This window comes from Nicotiana attenuata, unplaced genomic scaffold (genome assembly GCF_001879085.1).
Source record: "Nicotiana attenuata strain UT unplaced genomic scaffold, NIATTr2, whole genome shotgun sequence".
NCBI lineage: Eukaryota > Viridiplantae > Streptophyta > Magnoliopsida > Solanales > Solanaceae > Nicotiana > Nicotiana attenuata.
In genome coordinates this window covers 150,774-165,115 of record NW_017671943.1, presented here as the reverse complement: position 1 = coordinate 165,115, position 14,342 = coordinate 150,774, and the positions used below count along the sequence as shown (strand labels likewise).

General features: G+C 32.7%; 1 protein-coding gene across 1 annotated transcript; it reads left to right on the top strand.

The window, feature by feature from the left end:
- Positions 1–3,747: 3,747 nt before the first annotated feature.
- LOC109210973 (VQ motif-containing protein 11-like) lies at positions 3,748–4,633 on the top strand. Its single transcript, XM_019374455.1, has one exon. It carries the CDS (start codon positions 3,996–3,998, stop codon positions 4,551–4,553), a length of 558 nt encoding a protein of 185 aa, XP_019230000.1. The 5' UTR covers positions 3,748–3,995; the 3' UTR covers positions 4,554–4,633.
- Positions 4,634–14,342: the final 9,709 nt, after the last annotated feature.

The following is a 14,342-nucleotide window of genomic DNA, read 5'->3' as shown; positions in this document are numbered from 1 at the left end:
ACCCAACCCAGCCTGATCCAATACCCATATATGTAAGTTAAAATAATACTAAAAGTGAATTCTTTCCCCATAAAAAATTTAGTTCAGAATGCATGAGATTCTGAAAAAAAAAATAAAGAAATAAAAGGTATAATTAGAGCACTTGATATAAAAATGCTATTAATTTGAATAAAATCTTGAAAAGAAAAATAAAAGACAGAAGTATCATATTTTTGAAGGATTTACTATTCACTTTTAGTATTATTTTAATCTATATATATGAGTACTGGGTTGGGTGTGCCAGGTCGGGTTGAATCGTTCCTATTTTAATTGGGTAATTATTTATTAGACTGAAAATAAAAAATAAAAAAACATAAAATTAGAAAATACTACTGAAAACCGGAAATTTATTCTCCGATCACTATGATATTTATGTGAGTTAGTGAATGTTCTATGATTTTTGTGTGAGAAAACAAAGTTATATGACTTTGGTGAAAAAAAATCATAGTTATATGATTTTTGTGCGAGAAAACAAAGTTATATGACTTTGATAAAACAAATTCATAGTTATATGACCATTTGTGAAATTTACCCGATCATGTTATGAGTTCAGTAGTATCAATAAATATTAATTAATCTCTCTTAAAATTGTATATTCAGTTCAAGTTGGACCCGTATTTATTGTGTTGAAGATATGCAGCAAAATACTTACTCTAACCTAGTGTAAACACCACACCAAAATATTTAATAATTAAAAAAATGAAACTACGAATATATATAATAATTATAGGGATAAAAATATATATAGACATGTATCTTGTACTCATTTATTTTGTCATATAAATACTGGGGGTGAGTAAGTTTTTTTTCTCTTTCCTTTTGGGTTCTATATCAACTACCCTGAGGCTAGTATTGGTGGAGGGAGTTTTGAGCTATGAGTTCAAAACTAATATTTTTGACACAAAACATTGATAGATATGTGAATAATCAGAATATTTTAACAAATATTAAATTAAGAACCCATAATTTATAGTAATAAATTTACTGTTAATAATTTTAAAAGTTAAACTCGTAAATTTTAAGTCTTGAATGAAATCCTATCTAAAGCAATATGTTTTTGCACTTAATAAAACGAATTTCTTTTGTAAAATATTACATTAATTGCACATATAATTAATCATTTGGAAAACTACTTTTTTCTGGGGTGAGGTGAGGTTCCTTAATGGACCATTTAGCCACTATACATACGACTGAATTATGTCATGTACGTGTATAAATACTACTACTAATATCTTTCAAAAGAAAAGGAGAATATATGGAAGAAAAAGGAAGAACCCGTGAAGAAAGAGTCTGATTAGAAACAAACAAAAAAGAAAGGCAAACCCGCAAAGCAAGAGAAAACAACTAAATAAGAAAACCAAGTGTAAAGCAAAGAAACTACGCAATAAATATAACCATAATAAACATTATAAACTTCGTTTCTAACTTGTAATATTCTACGGCCTACTACTAAAACTGTTAAAAGGGAAGTAGTTGTACTCTACCAATTAAGAAACTAACAAGCAAAAAAGCCATAATATAACAGAAGAAAAAAAGAAAGTGAAACTCAAACTGAAAGTTTTATAATAAGACTGTTGTTGGATGGTGGTATGGCCTTTCTGCCACTGAACAAACACTTTTTATCTTTTTCAATATGTCAAACTTCCTTTTTCCTACGCTATCTAAGGGGAAAGTGCATTTCAGAAAAACAGACTTTCACTTCAAACCCAACTTATATTTACTCTTTTATGTGCTATATTATTACTAGATGTATTGGAAATTTTCTCTATTGTTTTTCCTATTTTTATAATATTTTTCATATTTTTTACTATATTATTAAGTATTTTTCGTTTTTTAATTAAAATATTTCAAAAAAAATAAGCCCGTGTGGCTAAAATCAGCTTATTTTGAAAAGTGTTTTTTTTAAAATTACTTTTTAAAAAAGTGTTTTTGGTGAAAAATAGTTTGTGTTTGAAAAATTAATTTGAAAAACACTTTTGAGCAGTAATTAGTGTTTGGCCAAGCTTTAGAAAACTGTTTCTAAGTGTATTTTTCTCAAAAGTGCTTCTCAGAAAAGTGCTTTTGGAGAGAAGCTACTTTTTTCTGCTTCTCCAAAACTGCTTCTGCTTCTCCTCAAAAGCACTTTTTTTCCTTCCAAGTGCTTTTGGCCCCAAAAAAAGCTTGGCCAAACAGGCTATTATTTATTTCATGTATAAACTATCTTAGTTAAAAGATATTTTCTTCTATTTTTAAATGAAACCAATATATGCTGGTAATAAAAAAAATTAACAATCTCAATATATTCTAATATGTTGTAACATATTAGTTTTTTTTAAAACTATTATCAGTATGTGAAAATTGAACTATTTGTTTTTTTAAAGGAAGAAAAGAAGGAAAAGGATATTCGAGAAATTGAGGGAGAAAACGGAGGGGAGTCTAGTTGTGTTGTGTAGGTAAGCTGCCAAAGAAGAGTTCCTCGTTTCCCGTTACAGTGCTGGGGCTGATCCAGAATGACTCATCATTCATTGCCAGCTCTTTCCCATTTATTGCCCTCTCTGTTACTGCCACTCTTTCCCCCTTTAAATTTCAACTTTTCAACTCCCTAACCACTATATGCAACCCAGTAAAAAAGAAAAAAGTTCAACTATATTTCCTTATTTCCACCCTTTTTTTTTATAGATATTTTTACAATCACAAAGATGTATTCAGTATTTAAATTTGAATATTTTAACTTCTAACGGCCGATCCAAGATTTCAAGAAATGGATACACTATTGTAAAGAGGCGAATTTAGAATTTATATTTAACAGGTTTAATTTTTTTGATATTTTACTAATATATATATATATATATATATATATATATATATATATATATATATATATATATATATACCGCTCAAAGTGGATTTGAACTTCCAATTTCACTTTAGAGGTGCACCCAAGAATAATTGTACTACAGGAGTCTTTGAGCATGGGTACACGCACATATATTTAACTAATATTGAAAAAAATATAACATTGTTATATATAGTTTAAGAATAGGAATATGCGTTCATGTGAATCGGTATCACTCGGCCTAGATACGCCTCCGCTAAGTATCTATTAATAAACTCCTTGCACTTTAAAATAATTTGGTTCAATTGTTACGCATATATACTTCTATATATTTTGTGTCAAAATTGTTGAGTTCAGTTAAATATATTGTTTAATTATCGCAATGAGTCACTGCGCCATTGACTTACTTCAACTAGTATATGTTTTTGGAGTGAGTGTGATATGAGAATATTATTACTCCATAAGCTTTTAACCTGTGGAGTGAAAATAGCAACTTTAGGGGTCGTTTGGTATGAGGTATAAGAAGGTATAAGGGTAGTATAAAAAGTTAATACCACCTTAATACTCTGTTTGGTTAACAAACCAGGTATAAGTTATTCCGGTGTTAATTTTAATACTGGGATAACTTATACCTTATAGAAGGTGGGGTAATTAGCACCGGTATTACTTATACCTTATTCTTAGAAATTATGCAATTGTCATTCTTAATACAACATACCAAACAATAAATAAACAACAATCCCAACATAACTAATCTCAGTATAACTTAACCCAATATAACTTATACCGACATAACTTATATCGGTATAAATCGTATTCCAACCAAACGACCCCTTAGTAATTTTGTCGAAACGTGAAAAGTATATACATTATATGCTGTCCCTATGCCTCAAAGTCTACTCCCTTGGAGTATCTGACAAATTTTACAATCCTCGATAAGATACTACAAAGCAAACTCTCTGTATATACACATAAAACCACTAAACCCCAACTCATACGCATTTTCTTTCTTTCTTTCTTCTTACCCCTTAGCTTCCAAAAAAACGCCTCATTTCATGCCTTAATTTCTTCCCGCTCTCTTTTTTCCTCCGTTTCTCTTTCATTTCTAAATCTTCTCAATTCACTTTCCTTCTCATTATCAATGGCTTCTTCTTCTACCACTAATCCTAACGGGTCCGACTCAAATTCATTAACACCCAATACAACTTTCGTTCAAGCTGACCCGTCAAATTTCCGAGCCGTTGTTCAAAGACTCACTGGCGCAACCCAAGACTCGTCTTCTGTTAAGCTCCCTGTTACCGGGTCCGGACCAGCTGGACCACCTCGGCGGCCGGCTTTTAAGCTACACGAACGGAGGCAAATGAGTGCAAGAAAGCTCGAGATCATGCTTAACAATGGGGGTTGTAGTGGGCCGCCTGCGGGCTTCGGCACCGGCCCACTTTTGTCACCTTCTTCTTCTTCAGCTAGGAAGAGAAGCTTTTTGGCTTCGCCGGTTTCACCACTAGAAATGCTGACACGTGGCAGTCCAAGAACTCCGAGATCACCAATGGAGGAAGAAGAAAAAGCCATTGCTGAAAAAGGATTTTATTTGCATCCAAATCCACTTAGTACTCCTAGAGGCTCTGAACCTCCTGAACTCTTGCCTTTATTTCCACTTCAGTCCCCAACTGCTAGAAATGATTCATCATCTTCTTCTTGATTAATTAATGATGTCTTCTTGTGTCATTTATAAATATTTACTATATAAAAGAAATTAATTATGAAGAGATTGTCTTGTTCTATTGCTGGTGTTGGTAGAATTAATGTGAGATTTGATGTGTTTTAGATATTTTGAGATGCCATGTAATATTTGTGTCTCACTCTCTTTTTTAACAATGCATTAATTGTATCTTAATTTTAACCTTGCTATTGTGCTAGTAGAATATTACAGTAGTATCTTTACCAATGTATATTACTTTCTCGGTCCTCCATTTATATACTGTTAATTATTTTCTTTCTTTTTTTTTTATTTTTCTTTAGGCGGTGCGGTGTCATTTGTGAGGTAGATCTTGATAGATTTTGTGAATCTAACTGAACTCATCGTTTACATACTAATTAAACTGTGCATACATATTTAAAAAGTATTTAAAATATTTATATATTATGAAATCACATATCTTGAACCTGATATTTTCAAAGTTGAAGCACTGGGGTTGGGTTGGTGTATCCTAAGCTACATTATTCTTTTTTGCATTATTGGTTACACATTTGAAGAAAGGCCAGTGAAGCAATGATAATTATTTTGCCTGTTTGGGATAAAGCTTATCCAATGTCCCGACGCTGCTGAAAGTACAGAATTTAGTAAATCATGTTTTATCAAATTATTACTACTGTAATAAGCTGGTGTCATAATTAACAACATACCTCGTGCCCTAAAATGTTATTGCGTTCCTTTTTTATTTTAAATATAAACAATAATATATAACAATAACAACAACCCAGTGTAATCTGACGGGCGATGTGCACAAATAGCCACTAAAGCTCATGTCTTTATTTTAAAGCCAGTGTTTTAAATGTCTTTAGTCTTTAGCCACTGGTTTAATAAACTTTAACTGCCCGGACAAAAATACCCTTCTGCTCATGTCCTTAACTTCAGGACTACATGTCCTTAACTTTTGAACTTGAAACTCTAAGTTCAGGACTACATGTCCTTAACTTTTGAACTTGGAACTCTAAGTTCAGGACTTCAAGGCTACATGTCCTTAACTTTTGAACTTGGAACTCAAACTTCAAGACCAAGCGTCCTTAACTTTTGAACTTGTAAGTCAAAGTTAAGGACCTATTGTCCTTAACTTTTGAACTTGCTTGTCCTTAACTTTTGAACGTGTAACTGTAAGTTAAGGATTGTCTGTCCTTAACTTTTGAACTTGTAACTGTAAGTTAAGGACCGCTTGTCCTTAACTTTTGAATGTGTAACTGTAAGTTAAGGACTGTCTGTCCTTAACTTTTGAACTTGGAAATCAAAGTTAAGGACCTATTGTCCTTAACTTTTGAACTTGTAACTGTAAGTTAAGGACTGCCTGTCCTTAACTTTTGAGTTTCTTAGCCTAAGTTCAGGACCTATTGTCCTTAACTTTTAATTTATTTTAACACAAAATAAATTAAATGTGAACACACAAAAATGACTCCTCAGAAAATATGGTAAAACTGAAGAAGAAAAAAAAAGAATACGTGCAATTATAAGTTGGTAAAAAAGAAAAAACTGGTTTCGCTACTTGTAAGTAATAAATTCATGTAACCTATTTCTCCCCGTCCTTTTGCAATGATGTTATGTTATTGGAATCCATGATTATTATAATTGGTTATAACTCACTTGGATACATTAGCAAGCTTATCCTATGTCATCGCTCCTCTTTACAGAGGACGAGCAGATAATGAAACAAACATCAAGAATTTGAATGAATAAAAATAAAAAAATCTCAACTTTATGGCAATAAATGGAGTAGTCCACAATATTATAAACCATGTTTGAAAACTCTTACATTAATAATGAAGTACAAGTGTATTCATCCCGAAGGTCGACTTGCCAAAGGAACAACTTCAGCCAAAGGAGTGGACAAAGGAGTTGGCAATGGAGAATTTCTACAAACTGGACAACTCGATGGTGAGGAAGACAAACATTAATTTTGGATTATGGAGAAGGCACGCAGAGAGAGAAGCAAGGGTTTGGGAAGAAAAACAAGGGAAGAAAGGGTAAAAATGTCTTTTCATATTCATTTTAATAGGATAGTGGCTATTTTTGCTCAACTTTAGAATTGCTGGATAAAAAATAAATACCACCTTAAATAGTGGCTACCCCATACCATTTCTACTAATCTGACATAGTAGGGTTTGGGGAGGGTAAAGTGTACACAGACCTTAGCTCTACCTTGTGAAAGCAAAGAGCTTGTTTCCGATAGACTCCTGGCTCAAAAAAAAATGAAGCAGAAATAACAATTGGAATTTTAAATATAAACAGTTGCAAGACAAAAGAGAAATCAGCATATGTGTTATACTTCTTACTACTTGTTTATGGTCAGGCCAACGGCTACGATCCGTGCTTTGCATTCAATGAGCTGCTTTCTCCCTGAAGCTTCTGAAAATTTATTGCAAAATCTCCTCCTTTCACTCGATTCTAGGTTTTTTAATTTATTACACTTCAGTACATTACAAATTCAAAATGCAATATGAAGTACAGATAGAGTCGCCCAAATTTAATTTGCTGTATACCGATAAATGATGAAAAGTACATATTTTTTAGTATATTTGCATATTAATTCTTGTGTGTGTCGCGGGAGATTATATGATTTTCGAAGTGAAATATACTCATTATGTGTTTCTTATGTGTAGGAACGAGTTTGGATGATAAATGATCAAAAGATGACAATTCGACACAAAAAGAAGAAATTAAAGGAGTGGGAGCTCGTCTACTCTCGTGCGTGGCACGAAGTCGGACGCGAAAAAGGAGAAAAATTAAGGCACAAAACAGCAAAGCGAAGCAAAGGCACGGAGCGCTTCGCGAAATGGAAGAATTTCAAAAGCTGCATCCGCGTCAAAGTCCGCATCTAGACGTGAAGGCAGACGCGGATCCGCGTCAAAGTCCGCGTCTAGACGCGAAGGCAGACGCGGATTCCAGCTCTCCCATCCGAAGTTGGATTGAAGAATTCCGCCCCTCATCAACTCTAGGTCATATAAATACATCCTAAAACACCACTTTGGAAGGTGAGACACTATTTTAGGGTTAGACAACACCCTTGGAGGCAAGAACACGCTAGGAGCAAGGCGGGGAATTCTTCTACGAGTTTTTCCTTCCTCTTCCTATTTTTCATTGTTGGTTATGACTTTTAGTATTATAGTTTTACATGCTATTATGAATAGCTAATTTGTTATCTAGGGTATTGATGGAACCTTTTGTAGGATAAATTCTTGTTATTTTTATATAATTGAGCCGTAGTATTTTCTCTATTTGTTGAACTACGTGTTTGTTGTAGTTAATTGACAGGATCCTCAATTAGGTGTGCCTATTTAGTGTGCATAACTCGGGAGAGAATGCATATTTAGGTAGTTGTTGAACAACATCACTCCCAAAGTATAAGAGGGATCTATAACTGCGGGTTTAAAGGTGGGATTAGGGATAACGAAGCCTTGGGTGCAATCTAAAGTGAGTTGTAATAAACAAAGCCAGCTAGCGTAACTCGGGAGAGTGCGTCTAGTAAATTGTGATAATTACTCGGGAGAGAGTTACGACAGTCAGAGCGCTCATGATTGGTAGAGAATACTTAGGCGAATTTATAGAAAACGTAGCGGGAAGGATTCCGACAATTGGGGAAATCATAACTCTAGACCTCCTTAATCTTGACTCCAATCCTTATCCTTGTTAATTGATAGTTTTATGACTTTCTAGATTTGTTAGTTAATTAGATAAAAATAAATATCATAATCTTTATAATTAGAAAATTGCTTGGACTTGTGTTTCTTAGCGATATTGAACAACTATAGCTAAGCCTTAGTTCTTTGTGGGATTCGACTTCGGACTTGTAAACCGGATTATATTTGCAAACGACCGCTTAGTCCTTTTTATAACGCATAGTTGGGCGTGATCAAATTTTGGCGTCGTTGCCGGGGAACTAATGGTGTAGTTATAGGTGTACATATTGCTAGGTTTCAAGTTTGAACTTTTATTTTATTATTTTATTTTTTTATTTTTTTATTTTAGTTTTATTTGTTTATTTGAGAAACATGACATCATGGAATTATGAGAATTTTGTTGTTGGTAATTCTACTTTTGATCCTCCTTATGCATATTGTGAAGGAAATCACCCAGGGCAAAATTATCAAAATATTCCTGAGAGCGAGTTTTGTGCACCAACTCAATCTTATGTGTGGAATGTGTGTGATATGTGTGGTGGTCAAGATGGTCACTTTTACGGTTGTGCTTATATTTCTTACCTTCCCCCAACCCCTTACTTTGATGGTTCTTCTTTTTCTGGTGAAGTTAATAGGAACAAAGAACCTAGGGAAGCTGACCTAAAGAAGCTCGAAGATATGTTCAAGTGCATTTTGGAACAACAGAGTAAATTACTACTGCGGATAGAAAGGCAGGAGGAAACTATTCACAACTTGAAAGTTCACATGAGTTAACTGGTTGAAGTTTTTAATGCTCAACAAGCCAATATTGTGAATAGTATCCAAGAAGAGCGTGAATTAGATACAGAAATTGATGAGCTAGAGGAGGAGGCTAGAGTAGAACACCAACAATCAATAGCACTAGATTTTGAGGGCGATGTTGTAGAAGAGATACTAGAGTCAACCAAGGATATTGAGGATACATATTTAGTTGACTCTATTGTCATTAGTGTTGAGAATGTAGACAGTCCCAATATTCATGTAATTGAGCGCATTGGTCCTCACTCCAAGAATTTTTTCACATTGTGTTTAGATGATGATATGGAAATAGAGTCGTCTGAGTCATTTGAGGAGTCAAGGAATGAGGAACAAAGTGCTTACATTCTGGAATTCTTCTTGCCAGAAAGTCAGGATTACACACCTCATGATATAAAGGCCAAGAAGTGCAGAATACTACATTATTTTATTGGGCCAGTCAGATTCGTTCCACCACCCCAGGAGCATGATCATAGAGTAGAATCAAAACTACGGGTCCGATTCATAAGTTCAAAGTGGAGGCAGAAAGTGATTCACGTTGTGCCGCGACGTTAAATCAAGCGCTTGTTGGGAGGCAACCCAGCTTTATTGCTTTCTTTTATTTATTTATTTATTTTTTTAATTGTATTATTTTTGTAGTGTCAATTTTTTATTTTCTAGGAGCATGGAAAGCAAAGGTATTGGAAGGATGCAACAATAAACCAAATGGTTGGTATTAAGTGTGAGGTACTCGCACGAATGACCAAGCTTGGGAGAAGTCTGAGTACCCCATGAACTGCTAGTGCTTCGGCCTTTGGCCTACCAGAGAGTTTCTTTTACCCTCTTGTATGTATGGGTGTGCATTGGAGACAATTCACAATTTAAAGTGTGGGGTGAGGAGATTGTCTGGGTGACTTTTCATGCTACTTTAGCTGTGTTCAGTACATTACAAATTCAAAATGCAATATGAAGTACAGATAGAGTCGCCCAAATTTAATTTGCTGTATGCCGTTTCAAATTTGAAGTTGTCAACTTGTTCAGTAAGTAGCTAATATAGCTGCACGAAACATAAATTGCAAAATGAATGATCATGCAACTGTGTTCAGAGTGTCAGCCTTGTGTGAGTACGATTTTTTGATAGTGGGCATATAAATGGATTCATTGCAATTTTAAATATATAATTATACTGAGCTCACACAAACTAATTTTAAATTATAAATCCATTCTGAATAGTAATGAATAATAATGTCTCCGGGTAAAAACTTACCCTCACCTACTATTTAAATTATCAAATTAATGAATCCAAGCTATATCATTTTATTATATTTCTTACTGTATCAGCTTCAGATATTATAAACTAAGGTAAATGATTGGCATGAGGTTTCTTTTGGTATTTCACTTTTTTTTGGTTCGATTTGAATGTATAGCTATTATATTGAGTAAAAGAAAATTAGATTTTCTTATTAAATCTTCTTTTCTTAGATTAAAGCCGTGAATACGAGCAATGCCGCCGCCTACTTGAAGTACGGTACCGGTATTTATAATCTTTACTTCTCTATTATATTGTTCAATCATTCACGGATAGCATTACTAATTTCGTCATCTCAAATGGTTACCATGATTCTTTCTTTATTACTTTTTGAAAGAAAAAAATAATACCTACAGTAGAAAGACTAATCAGTTATTTCTTTCATTATTTCCAACATGCCAATAATTAGCACTAATTGTCCATAAATGTAACCCATTATTAAAAGTTTCAAACAACTATTCAGAGTTCCTAGAGCTCCTCGTAAAGCTTGTTGGAAAACCCGTTGTCGTACTTGATTAATTGAATTTGAACTTCCACTAAATCAAGCATGATAATATGTACATTCCTACATAATTTGCTACTTGACCTATATGACCATTTTCTTCTTTATTTTATTTTGGTGTATATGTATGTATGTGCGTAAGCTTCTTGTTTAAAACGCGTATAGAATAGGGACATTATTTACTTACGGACACGTAAAGAGAACGAGTTTTTACCTTAGGGAAGACTCTCACAGGTCCTTTGAAACAAAACGTCATCCCAATTAGTTGACAAACTAGTCTTACAAGAAAAGGACAATCAATTGTTCGTAAATTCTGCATATAAAGTTCAAATTAAAAAGAAAAACAACCCGAAAAAAAAAAATTTGCAGACTTTCTAGAATGTACGCGATATATGGTTGCCCGTAAACTTTTAGATCCTGTTTGGAAAGCAATCTTGGAATTGAATTTGGGTGTAATTGGGTGTAATTACATAGTTTGACATGTTGTTTGGCCAAGTAATTACTTGGTCAGCATGGAATTGGGGGTAATTGAAGGGGTGTAATTACACTCTCCAATTCTCAAGGGGGAGGTGAGAATTGGTGGTAATTACACTGTGTAATTACAAGGTTGCCTTTTAGTTTCTTTTCTTTTTCTTTTTATTTTAATTTATTTTCTTTATAACTTTTTATTTTTATTATTTTAATTTTTTAATTTTATTTTTACTTTTTAATTTCTTTTGAAATTTTAAAATATATTTTCTTTGTACATTATTTATCTTTTATTTCTCTATCTTTACTTCTTGTGATTCCATGTAATTGCTTATATTTTATTTTTTTATTTATTTTATTATTCTATTTTTTGAAACTACACCTCCTAATATTAGAAATAATGAGTCATTAATAAACCTGGCATATAATGAGTGATGCGATTAAAGTGAAACTTCGTTGTTAAATATGGTTATAAACTTATCATGTTTCCTATCATAAGTTGCAGTGAGACTTACTATAATTATGTTGGAATTTGACATAAGTTAAACTATTTTATTTTTTTGAATTTTTGAAATTGTGTTATATTCATGGTTCCAATTTACTTATTTTGTAGTATTGACTCACATTGCATGTTGTTCATTTTTTAGTTAGAATTGGTAGATTAGTTTTGTCAAACATTTGAATAATGTTATGACATTATATTTATAAATATTAATTTATTTTATCAAACAAGAATTCCATGATGTTCTTAGAAAACGTATATTTTATTTAGTTTTTGTAAGTATCTAAACTAAATATTATTAATTTAAAAAAAATATAAATTATTTTAACAATATTAGTTATAAATATATGATTATTAATTAATGTATATTCACGAAAAATATACATCTTAAATACCAAATATATTATCATTTATACTCATAAAATCTTATAGGTATATATTTATTATATTAATTTTTAGTTTTGATAATTATTTAATTTAAAATTTAATCTAACTGTGTAATTACACTTGTGCAACCAAAAGTAAACTTGTAATTACACTGTAATTACACTATGACAAACAAATATGCTATCGTAATTACACAACTATGTAATTACTAGGCCGTGTAATTACTACCCTAGTAATTACACCAATTCCAATTACAAGGTAACTTTCCAAACAGACTCTTATTGTTTAAACATTGATTAATTAGTACATACTCTTACTTTATTGTATCACTTAATTAATAATGATGATAAGTTGATATGGTTTGACGCAAATGTTGGATGCGAGGGATTAATAATTTTCCGATGTTTGACGTTTCAAAATCAAATTTGCCTATGATCAATATTAACTAAAACACCAACTTTCAAAAATAAAAATTGTACTCCAAAATCACATTATTTGTATGCCTAGAAGTAGAGCAGTCATACAATTAGCGCACTCGCTTTACTAATATGAGTCATGCATGTCTTTTGTTTTGGTTTTTCACTCGGTATCCGGACTTCAACGCAAATACGAAATACGGTATGAGAAAAAAAAAGAGGCATGCATGACTCATATATTTAGTGCCAGCTATGAAACGAAGGAGCCCCAAAATCGTAAAAAAGGCGTGGGGTAGCCACTATTTAAGGTGGTATTTATTTTTTATCCAGCAATTCTAATGTTGAGCAAAAATAGCCACTACTCTATTAAAATTAATATGACAAGACATTTTTACCCTTTCTTCCATTGCTTTTCTTCTCAAACCCTCGCTTCTAACTCTGCATCGAATATATTGGCTCTGGTTTCTTGATTAAGAACTAAACAAGCTGGGCGTGACTCTTGCAGTGGAAGTTAGTTCATTCAATCTATAATTTTTAGCTGAAAAATACAAGAAAAGGAAAAGGAAAACACAAAGAAGTGTTTCTCTTTTCTTTGTTTGAGATATTCACAAACAAAAATTAGTGCAAATGGGGTATTTGTTGAAAGAGGTTTTGAAGACACTTTGTGGAGTGAATTAATGGTCTTACGCTGTTTTTTGGAAGTGGAAGATCAGTTGCCAGAATACCAATTGAGTTTTCATATTTCAATGAATCAAATTCTCTTCTTTTTTTATGTGGGTCTTGAACTTAGAGTTGGAAGTTCTAAAATTAAGGACATTTGGTCCTTAACTTAGAGTTACAAGCATAGAAATTAAGGACAGACAGTCCTTAACTTAGAGTTACAAGTTCAAAAGTTAAGGACACTTGGTCCTGAAATTAGACTAACAAGCTCAAAAGTTAAGGACTATAGGTCCCGAACTTACAGTTACAAGTTCAAAAGTTAAGGACAACAGGTCCTGAAGTTTGAGTTCCAAGTTGAAAAGTTAAGGATAATAGGTCCTTAACTTTGAATTCCAAGTTCAAAAGTTAAGGACACTTGGTCCTTAAAGAGTTACAAGTTAAAAAGTTAATGACACTTGGTCCTGAACTTCAAGTTTGAAGTTCAAAAGTTAAGGACACTTGGTCCTGAACTTTGACTTACAAGTTCCAAAAGTTAAGGACACTTAGTCCTTAACTTTGAATTTCAAGTTCAAAAGTTAAGGACACTTGGTCCTGAATTTAGACTTATAAGTGCAAAAGTTAAGGACACTTGGTCTTGAACTTAGACTAAAAAGTTCAAAAGTTAAGGACAGGCAGTCCTTAACTTACAGTTACAAGATCAAAAGTTAAGGACAATAGGTCCTTAACTTTGACTTACAAGTTCAAAAGTTAAGGACGCTTGGTCCTGAAGTTTGAGTTCCAAGTTCAAAAGTTAAGGACATGTAGTCCTGAAGTTCTAAACTTAGAGTTACAAGTTCAATAATTAAGGACATGTAGTCCTGAAGTCCTGAAGTTAATGACATGTAGTCCTGAAGTCCTGAACTTAGAGTTCCAAGTTCAAAAGTTAAGGACATGTAGTCCTGAAGTTAAGTTCAAAAGTTAAGGACATGAGCAGAAGGGTATTTTCGTCTGGGCAGTTAAAATTTATTAAAGCAGTGGCTAAAGACTAAAGACATTTTAAACAGTGGCTTAAAAGTAAATACATGTATTATTAGTGGCTAACCGTG

What these genes read in the sequence shown, in the direction of transcription:
- LOC109210973 (XM_019374455.1), top strand. Translation starts at nt 3,996, where the DNA reads ATGGCTTCTTCTTCTACCACTAATCCTAACGGGTCCGACTCAAATTCA.